The sequence below is a fragment of the Battus philenor genome, unplaced genomic scaffold (genome assembly GCF_028537555.1).
Source record: "Battus philenor isolate CCGP_79_NKW_IND1 unplaced genomic scaffold, ilBatPhil1.0.hap1 SCAF_28, whole genome shotgun sequence".
Classification (NCBI taxonomy): domain Eukaryota; kingdom Metazoa; phylum Arthropoda; class Insecta; order Lepidoptera; family Papilionidae; genus Battus; species Battus philenor.
The window spans coordinates 4296344-4318345 of record NW_027181691.1 but is presented as its reverse complement, the minus strand read 5'-3'; the positions used below and the strand labels follow the sequence as shown (position 1 = coordinate 4318345).

Sequence of the window (22002 nt, the reverse complement as noted above, 5' to 3'; positions counted from 1 at the left end):
GAAATAATAGCAAACTCAACGCCTAGGTAAGTGTGAATGTCGAATTTTTTTCTATGTATGAATTTCAAATTTGTTCACACAGCTTTAGAAGTTTTAAACCTAATTCGCACGAGGGCGTAAAAAGCGTTCGTTTAAATGCTGACATCGGTGCTTTTTAGTTTTAAGTATTTAACTTCATAGTAACGCTAAAAATCACTGAATCGTACTCGCTGCAATATGCTCCTCAAATTTCAATTCGAAGTGCACGAACAAAGCCGCACGCAAAAACGAGTTTGTATAAGAACTTATATGAAAAGATATTTTTATTAATTCGTTCATGGTTTAATAATTAGTTATGTATATAAATAAGAACACTGTAACTGTTTATAAATAAAATTGATTTTCCGAAGGTAGACATTCACCTGGTGAAGTTGTAGTTACATTCCTAAAAGAACTCACGATTATTGTTGAACTTATATATATCGATTTGTAGTTGGCATTGGACAAGCAACGGATCGAAGTTATAAAATTAGTACGGGTAATATATTATTAACTAAGTAAATGGGCGAAATTATAAAACAAACTCAAAAGGGATAGAGGAAAGAGTATCACAATGTTAAATGACGCCAACACTAAGAAGATAGAATAGGGTTACGCCTTATTTAAAGCGCCAAACAAATACTGTTCATTTCTTAGATCAGATTATGACCGAAAAGCAGGGCTCATAATAAACTTGTCTGCTCATGGCACCTTTGAAATTGAGTAATTATTGCTAAGTAATATACTGTTCAGTTTCTGAAATACACAACGCCTTACTTTCTCATAGGCAAATCTCCTTTTCTCTGTTGAGGAGGTATCAGGGTTATAGACGCAAGGGTAATAAGGGTTTTTAACCTACCGGCTAAAACCAGTCTTCTTTGATGCCCTTAAAACAAAACTACATGAACGCCAGAGCATGGTATTGCAGCTTCAATGACGTTGGCGCAGCATCGCAACGTCTTAAGGTAGAACTGGAGTCCCCCTCTTATCATACAGACGTGAGCACCTCATGAAGGATGGTTGAAGAAGACCAGAAAAATACGCAGCCCTATTATAACCTATAGTGAAAAGGTGATATACTAACAATGTATGACAAAGGAAGTGAAACACAACTCAAATGACCGTATAATATTTATTCTATGTTCCTTACACAATAGTTACATAACGAGATAATAATATATATTACGCATAGTGTGAATTATCTCTGGAATTGCAGCGGACAGATCCTCAAACCCAATACGTCTTTGCCGATTTCAGCCACGCCGCAGACGGGGCACAGGCGACCCTTGTACTCTGGCAGGAAGCTAGCAGCACATAACGCACACTTCTCCTCGGGTTTACCGCGATAGATGGGCTTGTAGCTGATACCGCAGATGTTGAACGGGTTGTGCTCGTCGTACAGCAGCGAATGCTCGTCAGTTGGCGTCTTCTCGCACGCCTGCAGGATCTTGCGCGCCTGCTGTGCTACTTCTGGTCGCGGACCGAGTTCCAGCAGTCTCCTGGCGAATGATGCGGCCGTTCTGAAGTTTTTCAGCTTGTAGAACATGTTGAGCGCCGTCCGCAAAGTCAAAATCTGATGCACGGGTTGCAGTTTGCAGTGCGTGAAGTAGGCGGCCATTTCGCAAGTTCGCTTCTGTTCCTCCAGTGTGTTTTTAGGCATTCCTGTGAAAAACAATATCATATGTCGGTAAAATAGTTCCGTCCCAATTTATTTGGACATTCCAGGCGTATATTCTTATTATAACCAACCAAATACAAATAGGTCAGCCAAAGAGATTTTATTATTTGCGAAAATACTTTTTCCAACTAGTCTAGTGTATTGACATTTTCTGCGCTCACCTTTCCTGGCAGTCTCCATCTGCAAGCCTAGCAGGTATTCTCTGCAAATTGCGAGAAGTTGCTGCGCTTCCGCCAGCTCCTGTTTTCCATCAACCTGTAGCAGAGGAACGCTCTGTGCGACACCCTGCAACTTTTCTACTGCCTCCGTGAACTTGCCAGCCGTCGTCAGTTGGTAACACTGTTGCAACTGGTTCACCAGGTCGTTCAGTTTTGTAGCTGGTGAAAAGGGAACAGTTTAACATACAAAATATAAAGATTCCTATAAATGGTATAGAATGAACTGATAATATTTTATACCTCATTAATTTATTAATTGAAATATAAATAATCTAAATAACATTGACGACTTTATTTTAGGATATATGCTAGTATGAATGATCCATTGGTTCGGTTTTTACAAATAAATTAATAAATAAATATTAAAATATTTACATTCCAATACAGAGCTGTGTATTAAAGCAATTGTACTTTTGTAAGCGTAAGAAAGAGATAGATGATTGTAATGTTCACATAAAGCTACACTTTAAAAGCTGCACTATATATTTAAGTAATTCATCGGTTCAGCCCATAGACGCTCATCATAGCCTTGGCAGGCTAATTGGCTTTAACAGTGTGGTATTGCGATATGCAGAGGATGCTGTTGCCCATCCTCTGCACACTGGTTTGTGAGCAGTGGCAATCCTTTACAATTATTGCACAAAGTGTCTTATATAAGACTGTATCCAAGAATCGAACCCTCGACTTTACAATCGTAAGTTTGTCTTCAACCGATATGCTACCAATGCTCGATTTGTGTAATGATACCTATTAAATTAACAGGCCCTTAAATATTACTATGTATTTGTGTAATCATTATTAGTTTTTTTTAATGTAGTTAATATCGTTGAAGTACAGTCCGAAAGAAACACAAATTCTTAAATATTAATTAATGCCAGAACATACCAAATCATAGGTTAAATTAAATTATTCAAAAACATTCAATTTGTAAAACCATAAGAGCAATATAACACAAGGCGGCACAACTCCGCATTTTCTAGTACTAACTTTAAGATTCAGGTATATTGTAATGACCTTCCATTCGAAAATTATAATATTTATAATTAACTAACTCTTCGAAGTTTGCTTAAAATATTAATTATTTAATTTTTTTTTACTTTGTTTATATCATTATGCATCCATATGGGGAAAAGGTGTTTATGGGTTTTGTATAAAAGTCAATGGAGGTACTTACTGACTATCGGCAGCAGGTCCGGGCCTGATGCCTCTGTCCAATTGCGGTGTAAGGCAGCGGCCAGCGGCGGCAGTGTGGGCAATGCGGTAAATGTAAGCCGGGCACTCGCGTACATACGTAGAAACGCCTCAGCGTATGGCTCGAACTTAACAATACCCACTTGCTCGTTCAGTAACCTGCACAACATACAAAGAATACTTTAAAATACATGAAATGTGTTTCCACGTATTGACGATGTCAAATCTATAAAAATCACAATTAATTATGGTTTGCGCTAGAAATAAAGACAAATTTGTTTTACTTTTCTCAACGCTTAATTTAATGAAGCCTTAAATAAAAATGAAGAATTAAATGTAATACTTTTGATAAAGATCAAATTCATTTATTCAACATTGAAACTTATCAGGACTCTTACTGGTCGCAAACTTTTATTTTAAATCTATTTCATTTTCGTCTCTACACTACTTCGCAAGATGTTTAGTTGTGAAGAAGAAGCAGGAAGAAACTCCACAACAATAGGGCTTTTGTAAAACTTTAAAAATATAGTATATGCTTTATACAATATAATTTGTGTACATACATATCCTGCCTGATATAGTCTAAATGAAAACAAAACAATCAAGTTATGTCACTGGCAAGGATTCTTGTTATTTAAATATTCTTTTATTGAAGAATATGTCTTTTCCCTCAATTTATTTTTAATATTTGTTTTGGAATTTATAAAGGGTAATCCAATAGTTTTACGATCCTATTGGAAACCTATGGGTTTATACTTAGCAGTGGTGTTACAGCTGAGATGATTTTATTTAATTTACATGCGTTCCATTTTTCGTACTTATCCAAATAAATAATGACCTGAAAGCAACTTCGAACTGTCCAACTGCGACGTGATCATGTGCGGTTCGCAGTTTGGCCAATGCGGCAGCTGGGCCGCGTGTTGGTGCAACAAAGTACGCAGCCGCCTCATCACCGCCATCAATATCCGCTGCAATAGACAACAACGATGGTCACTTTCGTAAAAAAAAAAGTTTTATGTTGAACTCAATGTGAAAAATCTGGTATTCCATGCAGCCAGTGAGACGAGAGTAAAATCAATAATTGTTTTCTATTTGACCCTGGAGTCTATGTAATACCATATATTATTACCATGTAAAATAAATTAATTTAACATATTTCAGAATACTCACTTTATATAAAGTGATTTGAAATAATAGTAAAAGGTTTAAATTTTTTTTTTTTGTGAAATGAGTTATATGTTTGTATATATATATTTAGCTATTTGTACTGTATACAGACTGATGATCTCGGAGACATACCAGAAACGGGAGCCAGTTCCTCCGGTAGATCAAGGTCCTCATCTCCCACGTCCCAGCCGCCGTCGTCGCATGCGTCCTCCATTATTTCCTCACCGTCCTCCTGTAAATTAACCTTTCATCAGATGTTGTAAATCATAATCCTAACAATTATATTCTACGAATTGTTTGCAATCACTATTAGTCTAGTTGCTATTTACGAAATATTGTCAAACGTATTTTAACATTTCCTACTCTAGGTACTAAAATTTACATAAATGATTTTTTTTTAATTAAGGTGTTATTAAGTGTTCCTATGTCGATATCCATTACGTATATGTAAGACTTAATGTAAAATAAAGTTTGGGTTTTTGATTTAAGCCATTTTACTTTCATTGCTACAATCGATAGGTAAGAAAGGTTAAGAATTATTTTGTTATGTGTCATGTTAACAAGTTAATGAGTATTTCCTTATTCTTATATCAATTAGTATGAATAATCATAATACAAATTAGTTCGACAAGAAAAACTATCTAAAATAAACCAGAGGTACTATAATAATTACAATTTATGTCTTTTCAAATATTATATAAATAATATTTTTAGATACAATTATAAAAAAAGGCTTTACGTATATTTATGTTGCCTTTACAGTGTAAGCACCAAAAATTATTCGAAAATAAAATATAAAGTAATAAAAAATATAATGGTTTGAACAAATTAAATCTTTAACTCTATTTTAGCAAACTAGCTTATTAACATATGACAACATTGGAAGGCTCTTTATAGTGAATTGTTTTGAAAAATCTAATATCTTCAGTTGTGGACGACCCTAAGTTGCTAACGAGAAATAAAATGTCATTGGTTATATAGGTCTAAAAGCGGGTGAATGTACAGTACCCGGCGATGAACTTTGCACATCGACCTTTGGAAAGAGACAATCAGCTAATTTCCGCTTTGTAGAGCGTTATCTCAGTCGCACTACCTATGTGACATTTTGTCAGTCATGCGACAGAGATAACTGACTTCAGAAATAATAAATAACGTAATATTGTAAGAAAAAGCATTTTCAAAATTCAGATTACTACATATTAAAATTAATTATTTTTGTCCATCCCAGCATTTGTACTGCATAAAGTTTTTTGGCCCTTGGCATTCCAATAGCAAAAATAAATTAATGTCATATTCCAGATTGAACACTTTACCCGTGTAAATTGATTGGAAATACGTATAAAACCTTTTTGCTGTTAATTGAACGTGTCTTGTGTTGAAACAACCTGTATGTCGTGTATAATAATTTTATTACCTTATTCTCCTGCAGGACGTCTTCATCGTCGCCCCAGGCGCCAGCTGCCTCCAGGGGCTCATCTCCTGCGACGGCGGCCACGGCGCTGCTGTCGCCACCGGCACGAGCTCCGCCTGCCACCTCAAAGAAGCTCCTGAAAATTGAATAAAGTAAGACTACACTCGACATATTGCCAGCATTCGTTTGACAATTTTTTTTAAAAAAGTAGTATGTCATTGTATATTAAAGTAAATCGAGTAATCAGATTTAGCAGAAATCTAGACGGAGGATCTGCAAAATTGTTAAAAAAGAGTCAGTAAAAATAAAATTTAATTTCGACTACAAAGACGTTTTTTCATAAATTATATCAAGATAAAATATTAATGCATTTGATTGAAAAACTTTCCGTCACGATCATGTCTAGCAACCTTAAAAAAATTCTTTTTCTCTCTTGTGTAAACTTGTTACAAAAAAATTCTTACTAATCCTAAGGAAGGCATCTTACATACATACATACATCTAAGGAGTTCTAGAACCAAATCTAAAGAATCTAAATGCAATGAGTGACTAAGGCATATCTAAGAAGTCAAAGAGCCAAATCCAACGAGTCATGGGTCCAAATTAAAGGATAAGACATTTGCCAATTATCAAACAGACTTGCTGTTTTATTAGAAACTAATGTCAACAAAGGCATAATTACATAGGCAGGCATGATTTTAATTTTCGGACCTTTTTTATTGGGTGAATCAGAATTGTCACTGCCTGTTGAGGAAGACATTGGACGACCTTCCTCATCATCCGAAAAAATTAATCAACGAGTGCTACTAAAATTACATACTTGGAAACGGCCAACAGTGGCCAGTTGGGCTGGGCTCTGAGCACGGGCAGCGGAGGACGAAGCACCACGGCATCCGGGTTAGGCTCCGGTATGGGCAGCCCAGCCGCCTCCAATGCTGCCTTTAAGGGTTCCGCCTCCTCCAGTTGCTTGTGGTTGATCGCAGTCAAATATGCTAAGGACAGCTGTGAAAGAGAAAGAGAAAGTATAGTTTAGCATTTCAAAAAGATCCAATATTAATAAAGTACCACAGGGTATAATTTTGTATTTATTAAAGTGAAGAAAATAATTAAAAGTATTTTCTAACATATTTTAAGTGTTTAAGTTAATCTAACCAAAAACTGTACTACTTCAATGTTTTCATCTCTGGATTAGGTATGTCTATCTTAAATTAAATACTTCTATGTATTTATTTGTAACCTTGCATAATCTATATTTAACTCTATTTTTCCTTTCAATATCAATTAACCTTCAATGTTTTCTTTTATTTAAAAACATAGTTATTCGCAAGCTTAATTTAAATATTACATTTATGCAAGTATAAAGTATATTTTTTATCAACATACTAATGGTTTGACAATTTTTAATCTATGTTATTTTGTAAGGTATAGACCTCTCCAGGTCTATACCTTACAATGGAAAAGCAAAAAACAGATATTATTTAAAGATTAAGCCTTTTAAAAACCTTTTATAAGATGTGGTAATCTATAGTATAATACAAATAAAGACAAAGTATGGTAGTGATCAATAATAATATTATTAGTAATTATTATTATTAGGATAATGATTTTTTTCCTAATAATGTTATGCATATAAACATACCTGTCCAGAATTCTTCAGAAGGCGGATTCTCTCCCTCACGTCTCCAAGCAAGAGCGCCCCTTGGAACTGTGAAGACACATCCTTTCTTATCTCCGCGATCTTCATCATCTTACGCAGCTTCTCCAGATTGCCGGTGATCAGGTACAGGAACGACAGCTTGTCGAAATTCTTTGTACGCTGGTAGCACATCTCTACAATCTGCATGAAAGAAATAGGTAAATAATAATTAAATTTAAATGGTTCCTTAACTACACTGTATTTGCTGGATAGAGTTAATACAATAAAATACCCAAGGTATAAGGATGCGTTTATAAGCATCTGACGTTTGCACACATATTGAATGTTACTCTTTACCCTACCAGTTGCCTACCAATTATCTGTTTTTTTAGTGAAATGTTCTAAACAAATGAAACAGACTACCAAGTCCAGAAATGTCTAACTCGATGGAATAAGATTGATATATATCAAATGCCTAGACCACCTTATTATTATGTGATTAACACTAGAAAGTCGATAATCGCCACTATAATCCTAAAATAATTAAAACGACATTGTTTGTACAGGGAATTGGTTAATGGTATAAATAAATCACCACTATGAAGCTTATAATCCAATATCCAATCATCCTGTATATCCAAAATTCCATACTACCCTACAACAAATAGATACATAAAATTCAAAATCAGAAATTTAATCATGAGGACTCTACAAACAGAAAAGCCATAGATGACATAAACTGGGATATTCTAGGCATAAATGAGATGCGAATAATTATTCAATAAATCAAGATATGCAAATTCCATAAAGGTGAAATAGTCAGCATATAAAGGGAACCAGGATTTTATTAAAAAAATAATTGAGCAACATATCCAAATATTCAAAAATATTGATGGTTAAAAAGAAAATATAAAAAAACAGTAAAATACAGAATCATACTATTGTTAAAAAACAGCATTACAATACACACAATACCAAATTTTGTTGTCTGTGTATTTACTAAATTACCATTGTAAGAGCATTAAGTAGTTGACATACAGTCACATTATTATATAAGTGCAGGAAACATACCTGGTGGTTGCCGGTGGTTAAAGCTGCTTGTGCGAGTTTATCCCAAGCCTCTGGTTCATCCAAGCTCTTTGCCGCTTCCAGAGCTACTTCAATATTGCCGCATTGCAAAGCTAAGGACAGCCGAGTGCGGGGGTCTTTTACGAAATGCAAAGCCACTTCGGGATAACCTGTGAATATAATTAAAATTATATGAATATATTCTTCAATTTTATCCTTTGCGTTTCTAGATAAAACAGCGATAAAAATAAAGTTTAACCAAACATAAAGATATTTTTGTTTAACAATACTATTATCTAGGCTTCATAAAATTAGTTTCCCTTGTAATTAATAATTGTGCTAGACCAGTTAATATCGTAATTTCAAAGAAAATACACATCATTAAAAAGTTATACAAGCACGAATTCTTATATATATATATAATTTTAAATACAATGAAAATTTTGACACTTTTATTTCATTTACATATATGAAAAATTCATACATACGTAATACTTATTTTATTTTAAATCCGATCTAAAAAAACTACTTGGTTCATCTATTTGACTTTCATTCTTATCATGTTCTTTAACTTGACTATTATGTTTCATGCAAATACTTATGTGTAGTCAATATGTTATGTAATAATAATAAGCTGTTACCTTTCTCTTGCAAGTATGCTATGATACTCTGTCCTACTAATTTTGCAGTACGGACCATATGCAGGACCTGATCATATTGACAAGTAACCAATGCCAATTTAAACCTGAAAATTGCAATATATTATTGTAACATTAATTTAAAAATAATAATACTAAGCTGAGAATTCTATTTAAAAATCTGGAAATAGAAAATCTGCCCTGCATATATGTTTAATTGCATATCTCAATAAAAATCGCTAAGAGGTATATCTTTTACTTAAATCCAGAACTCTTAAGAACTGGACACCACAAGGAATCATACCTTATAACTGCTAAGCTATTGTTTATATTACAACAAAGATATAGAAAAGAACTATAGGACAAATCTGTATCAAGGAATAAAAACAGAATCAGAATCAGAATGGGAAATGCCTACCTAGATTTAACAAAAAAGATCTTATATCTACCGTCATATGTGATGGTACCAGTAATGACTTATGATGCTGAAATGAGGTTATCTACTTTGGGCCTCCTTGGTAAGTTGATCAATAGGTAATGGATAGGGTTACGACCGGTATTTATCTATGATATCAAATAAGGAATAAGGAGATTCGTAGAGGAACGGAAGCAGTCGACATAGCCCAGCAGATTGGCAAGATAAAGTAACGTTAAGAAGGCCACACAGTGCGCAGAACTAATGATCACACGGGCCTGAAGGTTCTAGAGCCGAGACAGCGGACATTCCACTCACCAGGTAAACAGAAGACCTTTTCAGGGTCATTAAAAGATGTTGTGGATCCAGGCCACTTCCAAAACGTCCTATTGGAAATATATGGCACGTCCTGTGGCTGAAATTATTTTAATGATATGATTATTATTATACCTATACTCCGTAGCGTCGATGCTCAAAACTTTAGGGCGACACTCTCTGTCTAGGCAAACGACGCGTGCGCCAGCCTCATTGGCGACCACCTTCACGACGTACACGGGCACATCCAAGGTACGTATTGTACCGTAGTCCCTGCGAAACAGATAAAATAGTGAAATTAACAAAATATTCTATCACTTTTGTTACTTAAAACGGACAAAGGAAGTATTATTACAATGCCTTCCAACAGTATTGTATTTCAAACTAATTTCTAACCATGTATAGATTTAGCTGAAGTTTATTGCTAACAAGCGATTCAAGCAATATCGCATATACATTTCATGCCAAAATTGATAATATTGTCATTTAGTGTTTGTTTGTACGTGCTTTATTTATATATAAGAGGTTTCACGATGCGAGTTTAAGGGGGCGTTATTTAAGTTCACAAAACTAGCGGGTAACAGTTAGTTGAAAATAAATTAGATAAAACTTTACTCACCCATCCTTACAACAATACTTAATATGATTTGCAGTGGTGTAGATAAATACTGGTTGTGGTGTGGAGTCGTCGAATGCACCGGACTTGACTCTCGCGCCCTCTGTGATAGAGCACAGTTGCTCTAAACGTCGTGTGCACAGTGTTACTGTGTGTTTGCCCAGCAAGGCTACCATTGACATGTCCGAATTCCAAATGGCATAGCGGCATTTGCTTACTTTTATCTGAATTTAAAATACCGATATTTAGAAGCATCATCAATTTATTACACAAACTATATATTACATGTTTATAACATATAAAATATTACAAATCAAATCAATAACGGGTAGACATAGTCCAGCGGATTGACAAGTAGAAATAGTAGTGAGCAGGCTATTCCTTAAGTTTCTGTAAAGACCACAGAGCCACATGGGCAGCGAAAGCCATCCACCCATAAGTCCACCTTGTTAAGGCTATCAAATGACGCTGTAGGCACACCACTTCCAAGTGGTTTTATTGAAATAAATAGGAGAGGCCCAAGGGTCCGTGGCTGGAAGAACACCCTTATACAAGTAAAAAGACTGAACTCATTGGGCGCGAATGTAATAATCAATGTTATATTTTTATCACAATTTTTTCTGTTAGAAAAAATGTCATCTAAAGTATAAGCAAACATTGTCCAAAAACAACATAGAAGTCATAGAAATTAAAGCAAAAATAATACAAATCATACATTAAATAGAAATTAGTCAGCAAAATTATGTTAATGAGAACAGTCAATATAAAAGCAAAAGATGGATAACTGTAAACACATCCTTAGCTTGTATCACCAACCAATAAGTTTATCTATACATTTTTTAGTCCTTTGTGACAAATACAGTTTGCTAATATCTAATTCAATAAAAATCTGAGTCCTTTATTAAACAGGATCAAATTTAGACAAGACAGACAAACTTCTTTGTTATTAAAATCAGTAATTTCCATTATTTTCCTTTTGGTCTCTTCCAGATGCTATAAGTAATGAAGTAGACAAAAACTACTGATCAATCTAAGGAAAGTAAACTCTTTTCCAATAGAACTATTAATGTTAATGTATAATGAACTCTACTTACACATGCTATGGTACGTTTTTGCTGAACGTCCAAAAGTTGCACGCAATCGGGCTCACGCAGTAGCAACATGCCGGTACCAGCGTACATGATCTCCTCACAAGTAGGTGTGGCTATCTTCTTCGAAACTTCGTTCTTCAAGTTCTTTATCACCAACTGTTTTGTACATTTTAACAATCACATTATCAAATAAAATAGCCATGTTTATCTAAAAACTAAGAGAATGTTTTGATATTGGAACTTCTTATTAACTCTTTTGTGGACATCATACTAGATATAATATTTTAAAAAAATATATTTAAAAAATTATTGAAATTCGTTCACACTGTTAAAAGAATTTTAAGCAATATTAAAGAACGAAAATGAATAATTGTAATACAGTACTGGATATCATGATATCCTCATGTAGTAACCTGAAACAATAACCATTTGATTTTGCTGGGCGGAAATATTGTTTTTTTTTTTTTATAAACATAATCCGGTTTACTCTCTATATAAACCTAGACTGCCATAAAAACAACGCAGTACTAAACTGAACCGATGTGCCCAATCGAGTGCCTTTTATTCACTAGGTTAACCAACAGCCATTACATATTTTATTACTACTACTACAGCTTTAGTAGTATATGAAGTTACGGCATAAATGGACTAAGTTTTTTACTTAAATTTATTCTTTTGTTTCACTGATGCTCCAAAATACTCGCCTGGTTATTTTTCTCAAGTGCCGCAAAACGATTCCTTGCTACCCACACAGCAGAGGTGGCCTGCCCCCTAGCGGGCTCCATTGTGGGTGTTTCGGTAGATTCGCGGGGAGCCGCATACAGTTCGTAGGAATGGTTGTCGCCTACACGCCAATTCACCAGCACGCACCATTCCGCATGATTGAGCGACATACTAAAATGGTATTAAAAATAATTAATAAATCAAATATATTATTTAAAAATTGATTTATTATTGGACATCAAAAATCTTAATTCTGATTCTATTTATTTAAATAACGACATCCAGCTTTCCGACGAGCATAATACGTTCATCGACTCTACGCAGCTTGCAGGTCAATAGTTTCCACTCCAGAACCTTAAGGTACTATCAGCCATCTATCTTTTCTGGGCGCTATATGACCTTATTAAGATCAGGATGCAGCCTGCTTACAAACGATTCTATAGGAAATCTATGGCGGCAGCCTATTTCCAGCAGTGGTCAACATACGGCTGAAATGACGATGAATTAATGACAAAATACAATTTTTTTTGTGCAATATTTCTCCAGTTATTGGAGATTAAATAAGAGCTAACAGGAACATCCAATATCCACCAGAAATACGCACTTTGCTAAAAGTTGCATGAAAGCTATTCAAACCTAGGCATACCTAACAGCACATCTAGTATGTGTATTATACATATATAAAGAACAAATGGATCCACTAAAGATACACTTATATTACACAATGCCATCTGTGCCTCCGATATTTTCATAATAAATATCATGTAATTTTGCCCAGAAATTTCTAAATTAATCAATAATCTATGGACATTATTGTAAAATTGTGTGCATTAGTAAGTCAAATCACATAGATTGGGCTCATTCAGTCAAATTTTGAACCAGGAAATTTCCTAAATAAAAACTCATACCTATAGGGATGATGACGTCCACCGCCTTTAATTTGCATCACCGGCGAGTCCCTGTTGGTCTGCATATCCAGTTTACGTAACTGCCTATAAGCAAAAAAGTAAATAAATATAACCAGAACCAAAAAACGGTTTTCAATTTAAAAAATAATAGTTGCATATTAACTAATCAATTGTTAAATTATGAGAAACAGCCGTTCTCGTTTATTTATACAACAGTATTAATTACAGTAGTCCGAAAACCACACTTTTATAAGAGAAAGAGACAGATGAACGTGGTGGGCGTATTATTATTTGAATACGGCAATTGATAGGTCAAACATAGTTACAATTACCAACCATGTAAACGCGTCTTTAGGTCATTATAACTTAATATTATATGTGTTAACTTTGTGCTGGATTATAGTTTGGTCTTACTACAGCTAATAATGATACTTTAATAAATTTTAAAAATTAAAAGCCATGACATGTACAGACAAATTAATTTCTACTTGAAAGTTTTAACATTGTGTTTATTACCTGTCTTTGATGTAAAACAGCATATTGTTGTGTACAGCATATGCTGGACGTTCACGCTGCAACTTGAATAAAATCATTCCAGCATCATGACCTGCTGCAAATAGATTCAAGCTCGGATGTGCTGACAACACCCAATATCTGTAGAAGTATGTATTGAAATCTGTTACATTCAATCACATGTAATTATTTATTTATTAAGTTAGTTTAATCAATTATACAGAACTTTTTATGTAGTTCGAAATTTTAATAGACTTCATATTTTTTCACATTTACTTTTTTCTAATCTACACTATTATTTCAACTACAATTACTGTAGCATTATATCCACCTATAATAATGACACTAATAGTCCTTCATTTTACATAAATAACCAAAATGGCCCAGTAGTAAAGGAGGTTTATAAATAATCAAATATTCAATGGTTATACTCCTTTATTCAAGGTAGCAGCACTTTATTAAGATAGTACTGAAGTTAAAACAGTGAGTAAACCTTCTGGTTTTAAAGCTCTATAGTGAATTTTGTCTCTAGATTAGTGAGATATATAATTACAATAAAATGTAGTACATATGTTTGTTCTAATTAACCAACTTCTTTACAATGTTCTAAGTTATAAAATGAGCTTATAACAAATTTAAAATATTATACTTTATGAAATCAATTTCAATTTTTCTATTGACACTTTTTGCACTCAAACTAGATACAAAGATGAACTTATTTATTATGACATTCTCCATTGTTTATGTTTTAGCTATGGTGGTTTTGTTATAACCCTTTTTATTTACTATAAAATAAACATGTAAAATATTAGCATATTAACAAATACAATAAAAAATAATAATACGTTTATTATACATAAATATATAATAACACAATATTTGTTATTAGATTGTTAATTAAATGAAAAAAAATATACAAAAAAACTCTTACCTCTCTTGCTCTCTTCTGAATGTGTGTAGACAAGTACGCTTTGTCATATCCCAAACTCTGATCGACTTATCCTCACTGTTGGACAATATCAGTTCATGCTTGGCATGAAACAGTACGCATGATACATTGTTGTAATGACCACGGCAGGTGTCAACTTCCCATGCCTAGAAGTTAATAATAAATACAATTATGTCATATGTACTCTTTTAAATCTAATATAAAGTTTTTTGGTAACTAGCAAATCTACATTATCACTCAATATCATTCAATTCTAATGTATTTCAGAATATTTTCTGGAAATATATATAAGAAGAATATACAGAATGATTTATTACAATAAATATAAAAGTTTTTTGGAAGTAAAAATATGGCTAATTGGTGGTCAATTATTGTATTGTACACTCTATCCAAAAATCAATGGTTACAGAAACAATAGATAATGATAATATATTAAGAAAACAGTTTTGAATCATTGAAATTATTGCATTTTGTTGGGACTTTTGTGAATAGTTGGTTGGATTAAAAAAGTTATTTCAACTCATAGCAAAAATATGTCACGGATGTGCCTTTAAAAAAATTGTTTATGATTAACACACTTCTCTATCTGAGAGACCTATGTCTCACATGAATGACCTATGACAGATTAGACTCCTAAATCTATAGTAACTTTGTTATACCTTTGCATCATTCATTCTCCACAGTTTGACCTGACGATCATCTGCAGCAGATACTATCAATGGCAGGGTAGGATGGAATGAAGCCCAGTTGACTCCACGGTCATGACCTTCTAGAACATGCTTCACAACTGCATCAGCCTAAAACAGATAAGTAAAGTGAGAGACTATAAAACTAAAATTTACCTTTTTAATATAAATATAATACATGCACATTTAAAAAAATTAATAACAACTGAAGAGTAAAAATTCCTTTAAAATATGAAACTATGAATTAATTGAAAATAATTGTATTTATTAATGTATTACAGTATATGATCTTTTTGCACATCTTATAATGTTAAGTGGTGTAAGGTGTGGTCTAACTAGATTCTTCAAGCTCAAGCTTAAAAATGCAGTTCATTCATGATTTAAGTAAAGGGCAGTTCCTAAATTATAATTAATTAGATTTATTAAATGGTATTGGACAGTGAATTTATGAAATAATTGTAGAAGTACTGGCTACATACACTAAACTTAAATAAAAAGAAATATTTATTCAACCATTAAATTTCAAAGATATTTTACTGTCATATAAGATTTGAAAGCACACAATTTCTTTTATCTAGAATGAATTGTGTACTATTTTAATTGTTATCAGCTTTCTCCATAGTTGAATAGAGACTCGATGTCAGAAACAACAGAAGATACCACATGTGTGTACTATTTATTCAAACTTCCTTTTGAGATTGTAAAATGTATATTATTAGAAAGAATGATAAAATGCATATTTGGCTAAAGTTATTGTTAGCATAGAACTTATGGAGGCTGTTTCAATAGGTTATTAAAAGATAAGTTAACAAATAAATCTATTTTCAGTCTCTACTTATACACAAGTATGTGCAGTGTCATTGGAATTTTAAAAGCACATATAGCTATTCATCTTACTTATCCATTTGCATACTAAGATTTTATCAATACAAAGGTCATTTGCATAATAAACTTCAACTTTAGGTAAATTTGCATTAGAATATTTCATCTCCAGATATAACAACCATACAATCATGCAAACAATACTACTAGTGAAAAATGAAGGTTTATCTACATGATAACTGCTTACTTCTTTGTTGTACATGACCTAGGATTTCCATCTTAAATGAACTTTATTTGAAGGTATATGGTTTCTGATGAATGGGACTTCTTTTATAAACAAAAATATAAACACACATACATACATATATTACCTGACCAAACAAATCAGTAGCCTGTGGATTTCTCAAATGCTCAGCTAATCCAGTAGGACCAGGGGCAACACTTTTCTTTCTCAGTCCGGAAAAATCCCAAACACGCACAGACTGATCTAAAGATGCAGATACCAGCAAATCTTCGGTGGGATGAAACTGTGCGCACATTACATAGTGATTGTGGCCAGTGAGTACACTGATGCATTGACGTGATTGCCAATTCCATATTCTTATTGTCTGTAATAAACCATAACTTATACACAAATAGGCAATGAAAAATGTAGATATTGCTGCAGTACAACTGAAAGACTTTCTTAATAGCTTTTAGGTAAATTATTTCAAAAACTACTACAAAGCTAATGATATTGATCAAAATTACAGGCAGGTCACACACAAAATAGATGGCCACTAAGTTCTTAAGGCTCTGGAGATAAAATTGAGGACCACGGAGTGCAGTGTTAGACAACCATCCAAAAGTTGGACACAACCTTAAGGTTGCAGGAAGATGCTGGATGCACCTACTACTGATTTTATTGAAAATAGGGAGACCTGTAACCAGCAGAAGACATTTTATGGAAAAAATGATGATGATCGTAAAATTCCATGTGTGTAAATTGGGTGATATGGCTTTTATTCTATATGGATATCATTAATAATGGTAATCATTTTTATGTTTTTCTATTACCATTTACATGTTTTAAAATTATCTTAATTATAAAAGTAAGAATACTTTATTTTTATAATTTGAATACTATAATGTGATAAAGCAATCTAATAAGAATGCTGAGAAAACCTAAATTTGAGGCTTTATGGCACATAACTTTACCTATTTTCAGCCAATTGCTGTAAGCCATGTGCTCCGTAGCATTTATAACTTCACTGTGTTCGAACATATTGGTGTGAAGATACTTAGCCTATACCTTCCTACTTAATTCTTCAAGTTTGAAAGGCTACAAAACTTTTACAGTTTAGGTGGACTCTCTATGGAGTGACTGGTAGAAATGGCCTTCTAAAGGGGACCTTGGCTTAAGTTCTCACACAATAATTGTTTAACCAAAGACATTCCATAACAGGAGTGGCTATGATAATCACTATTAAACCTTGACTATGTCTTACTAAAGATATGCTACTAATCTATAAAATAATGTTAAAAGTTATATGTTGCAACAGCAGGCTGCTTCCCACTGGTGCTGGTATCTGTAGGGAAGGCCTATTTCCAGCAGTGGATTTGATATGACTGAAAAGATGTATTAAAACAAAATTAATTACCTGATCATCAGAAGCACTCAATATCCATGGATATTCATGGTGGAAGAATGTGGTGCGGATGTAATCTAAGTGGCCAAGTAAAGTAAAAAGGCATCTTCGTTGTTTGTAATTCCAAACCTGAATGTAAAATTAATTTGTTATATTTTAATCATAGGTATTATACAGTTTATTCATACTAAATTACATGGAGATATGGTCAAACTGTGTCACTAAAAATGCTAAAGCATATAAATATTAATGTGTAAAAATATTGATAAAATAATCATTCATATAAGGGAAATATATAGGTATATAAATATTTACACATTTACATAAAAAAGCAAAAATATCTATTTAAATACAAAAATTTTAAATACTTGTATAAATTAGATCATTAGGTTTTGATTTGTTAGACATTAAAATAGTTAAGGCTATTGCAAACATTCAATTATAAACTATAAAAAACATTAATGCATGTAAGTATATCATAGTATAAATATTTTAATTAATGCAATAAAAACATGAGTGAAGATTTCAAAGGCTTTTATTACATGATTTCACAAGTATCTCTCAAAAGCGAACTTATCTTTTGTACACAGATTTCAAATACCTACAATATTTTATAAATACATATTATTGTTAAAGTAGTCAGAAAAATGTTTCCAAATAAAAAGACCAGTTATATTATTAAATGTACAAAGTTAGTTATTAAAGAATTCGCAAATGCTTATTCATACTATTTTTTAATAAGTTTACTTGTTTTACTGAAAACGCAACAGATATTTAGAGGAAACTTCTAAAAATATTAACTGTATTCAGATAACTTTCATACACAACAAGAAATTTGAGAAAAATATTATGAAAAATATAATATAAACCTTTATCTTGTAATCATCCCCACCGGATACGAAGAGAGGTTGCTGGATGTGGAAGCAAATGCCACGTACGGGACCATCATGTTCGTCAAATTTCTCTATCTGAGTACACATCCGATAGTCCCATAGCTGAATCACACCGTTGTGCAAACTTGCAAGCACCCATGGCCGTTTGGAGTGAAACGATATACCCTTCACCCGAGCGGACTTGGTCTCAAATTTTGTCAACATTTCCTTGCTTTTCAATTAGTATTTACAGTTTTTTACAACAAAATTATTTCAAACAATTCAAGCCAGCAATAATGTCGACATGTCAAACGTCAAACCGGCTGACGTGACACGTCTATACTAGCAGAGGTGTACGCAATGTAAACGATTTAAGTATATTTTTAAAAACTATAACCAAATAAATATTATTCCTATGACCACTTTATTATAATCTTTTTTTCTTTAACTGTACTTTACCTACAATATTGGACCCACATTGTAAAGAAGAATTGGTAGTGTATAATACAAAAAACTAATGTAAAAAGTAAATTTATAACTATAATTTTAACTATTTTCTGACCCTTGCCCTGCCCTTCATGGAACGAAAAGGTAAACACAACTCTTCTCTATACAGACGACTTTGAAATGGAGGCCTAAAGTAGATGAACAAAGAAATTAGATGCGAGGTGAATATTGGAAACGATATGCAACGTAGTGTGGGAGTCTTCCTGAGGCTGGTAGTTCCTACAGTAAATTAGTGTTATAGGAGTGCTGTAGTACTATGAGTATATGAGAGAAGAACTAGAATAACAACTAATATTATTTTAAAAGTTAAGTGATATAATTTGTAATGTAACAAATTGTAAAAAAAATTACTGTTATATATGTGAAATGTTAGAAATAAATTGAAATTTATCTACGTTCAATTTTAATTTAAAACTAGAGTTTAAATTCTACAGAAGAACCGAAGTCACCGACGTGGCTCGAAGAAAACTTCAGCGAGCGACCAATGTCCGTTAGGACCGAAAGGTTCTTAAGTGGTGACCACGAGGTCAAGGTTCAAAGTTTTTGAGTGGCGAGACGCGGCGTAAGTACCCCAGTTAAAAGACCGACTTGGTTAAAGTCGCGGGAAATTGCTAGATCCCGGCAATACAATACCGGTCGTCATGTCGATCTTTGGGGGAAGTCCATGTCTTGCAGTGAATGTCGATCGGTTTAAAAGAAAAAAAGGATAGTAGTAAGATATTTATGTTCGCACACAATTGTTTCCCGCCCGGTAACTTACCAAGATGGATAAAACAAAAAAAGCAATTTCCGTAAAGAGCTTACATATACTATAAATAGAGAATTGCTCTATTAGTTTAAAAAAAATTATAAATAAACTTAACAGACAAGCTATAAATTTAACTAAGCTTATAATTTTAGAATAAGTGCCAATGAAAACTAACTTTCCTTAAAATCTGGGGTCAATATATTAAAATTTGATTAGATGGAGTATCACAATCGAGTAATCGAATATTAACTTAACTCGACCCTAAACGGTATATATGACATGTGGTAAGTGACAGCTGTAAACAAACAAAGTTAGATTCCTTTTGTACTTCGTAATAAATAAAATATTAAAAAAACCTGAAAACAAAGTTTGTAATACACAAGCTTACACAAATTGTGGATAAGTTAAAACTTCTGCAATCGTATTAACATAAATTTGATAACCTATTCCTTTCATCATGGATTCCGAAAAACAAAATGAAACAGATAAAATTTGTATACCCGGCATGCGTTTAAGTGTATCGAACAAAGAACATGTCTCTGGACCCGGTACTTATGAACTCAAAGGTTATATATACGCAACGCTTGCGGGAATTTTAAAAACTGAAGAAGACCCAAGAACCAAGGTAATCGACACATTAAAATTAGATTCTTTTTACATTTCTCCATGCCATATATATAAAACTTTTACATTTTACACAGGCGAAAATCATATCTGTAGAAAGCCCCAGAACACCAAGTATCCTACCTAAAACTGGTGATGTGGTCACAGCAAAAGTGACAGTAGTAAACTCTCGTGTTGTCCAATGTATCATACTATGTGTTGGTCCTTCAGTTCTGGTCAGACCTTACAGAGGGATACTCAAGAAAGAAGACATCAAATGTACAGATAAAGATAGAATTGATCCATATAAATGCTTCAGACCTGGAGATATTATTTTAGCCAGAGTTGTATCCTTGTTAAAAATTATTATTACATGGTCTAATTACAGTTAGCAAAGGTTTTATAGCACATTTTCATTTGCAAGCAGATAAATTTTAGAAAAGAGTTTTAGAAATAACTGGAGACATACCTATACTCAATATCCTAATTACTGTAAAATTTAACCTATATGCCAAAAAAATAAATAGTTAAAATTACCTGTGATAAAATAACTGTATTATCTTAACAAAACTTTGAAAGTTTACCTTTTAATGCACTAAAAATTTAATGATTTTTCTTAACTCAGTGATTTTTAGTTACCAATGACAGAGATACATTGGTATCATCTTTCCACAGCTGAAAATGAACTAGGGGTAGCCATAGCAACAGGCATGGATTCACCACAAGGTGTTAGTATGGTACCTATAAGTTGGTCAGAAATGCAGTGCCCCAAGACTCTGGTTAAAGAACCAAGAAAAGTTGCGAGGGTTATACCTGAGAACATTAACCAAGCTCTGTTTCCTGTAAATCAAAACTCAGAAAGTATAAATGATAATGGAAAAAATAAATCATAAAAGTTAATAAAATTAAAAGCTGTCTTTTATTTATTTTTTCCTTTTATAAAGTTAAAAATAGGCAATAATTAATTACCTTATGGACATATCTTGAAAAAATATCTGAGCTGAAACATTCCAAAAACAAATGTCTTGTGCCAGATTAATTGTCAAATTTATATAGAGATCTAATTTGTATGAGACAACTTGTAAATTCATTTTTAATATGTATAAAGATAAACTTAAAGTTTAAGCAATAAGAAAATGGCAAATTTGCTGTTCAAAAAAGCTGACATTGTCTCTTGATCTTCTTGTAGTGCATATTAATGTTATTTTAATAGCAAAGTTATCCAATAAATAGTTAGGTATATAACATAAATGAGTATTCAAGTCTTTATAACAATTTCTTCTTTAGCTGCCAATTTAGAAGTTTCTAGCAAATTTCCTTATGCCCCCAGACGACAATTCAAATATTATCATTCTCTCTACTGAAGAACCTATTTTATTTTCTTATTTAGCTATTATTATTATATTGAAATTAAGACGTCAAAGAAGCAGTAGGCAGATTACGTATTTTGAAAACTTAATTTCATTTATAATTAAGAATTTATATTTATTACAAATTTCAATAGTACTTTATATCCATAAAGCTAACACTCTAATCAACTTTATGAAACTATCTATATATTTTATTTTATGAATCTAGTCT

The 22002-nt window shown here is 32.8% G+C and overlaps 2 protein-coding genes across 3 annotated transcripts; one reads left to right on the top strand and one right to left on the bottom strand.

Annotated features, from left to right (window-relative positions):
• Positions 1-1142: 1142 nt before the first annotated feature.
• Positions 1143-18884, bottom strand: alphaCOP (coatomer subunit alpha). 2 transcript variants are annotated; one of them, XM_068769449.1, is made up of 21 exons: positions 18561-18884; positions 17704-17820; positions 16426-16671; positions 15215-15352; positions 14538-14701; positions 13610-13747; positions 13094-13177; positions 12167-12356; positions 11466-11618; positions 10375-10595; positions 9891-10028; positions 9029-9132; positions 8391-8557; positions 7323-7520; positions 6504-6685; positions 5687-5819; positions 4405-4504; positions 3944-4073; positions 3089-3264; positions 1858-2073; positions 1143-1680 (listed from the first exon to the last, which is right to left on the bottom strand). In XM_068769449.1, exons 1-21 carry the CDS (start codon positions 18786-18788, stop codon positions 1217-1219), a joined length of 3687 nt encoding a protein of 1228 aa, XP_068625550.1. In that variant the 5' UTR covers positions 18789-18884; the 3' UTR covers positions 1143-1216. The 2 variants fall into 2 exon arrangements, with proteins under 2 accessions (XP_068625550.1, XP_068625551.1); XM_068769450.1 differs by having other exon boundaries at positions 16435-16671.
• A 1234-nt stretch (positions 18885-20118) lies between these two features.
• On the top strand, positions 20119-21314 carry Csl4 (exosome component 1 Csl4). Its single transcript, XM_068769273.1, has 3 exons — positions 20119-20443; positions 20520-20768; positions 21057-21314. The coding sequence occupies exons 1-3, from the start codon at positions 20276-20278 to the stop codon at positions 21312-21314; spliced, it is 675 nt and encodes a 224-aa protein (XP_068625374.1). The 5' UTR covers positions 20119-20275.
• Positions 21315-22002: the final 688 nt, after the last annotated feature.

Bases quoted from the DNA above. Each gene is read 5' to 3' on its own strand.
- alphaCOP (XM_068769449.1), bottom strand. From the start codon at position 18,788: ATGTTGACAAAATTTGAGACCAAGTCCGCTCGGGTGAAGGGTATATCG. The intron at 7,521-8,390 runs GTATGTTTCCTG...TCTTTCATGCAG, and splicing joins TAACCACCGGCAACCACCAG to ATTGTAGAGATGTGCTACCA. The intron at 3,265-3,943 runs GTCATTATTTAT...TATGTTGTGCAG, and splicing joins CAGTTCGAAGTTGCTTTCAG to GTTACTGAACGAGCAAGTGG.
- Csl4 (XM_068769273.1), top strand. From the start codon at position 20,276: ATGGATTCCGAAAAACAAAATGAAACAGATAAAATTTGTATACCCGGC. The intron at 20,444-20,519 runs GTAATCGACACA...CATTTTACACAG, and splicing joins AAGAAGACCCAAGAACCAAG to GCGAAAATCATATCTGTAGA. The intron at 20,769-21,056 runs GTATCCTTGTTA...AGTGATTTTTAG, and splicing joins ATATTATTTTAGCCAGAGTT to TTACCAATGACAGAGATACA.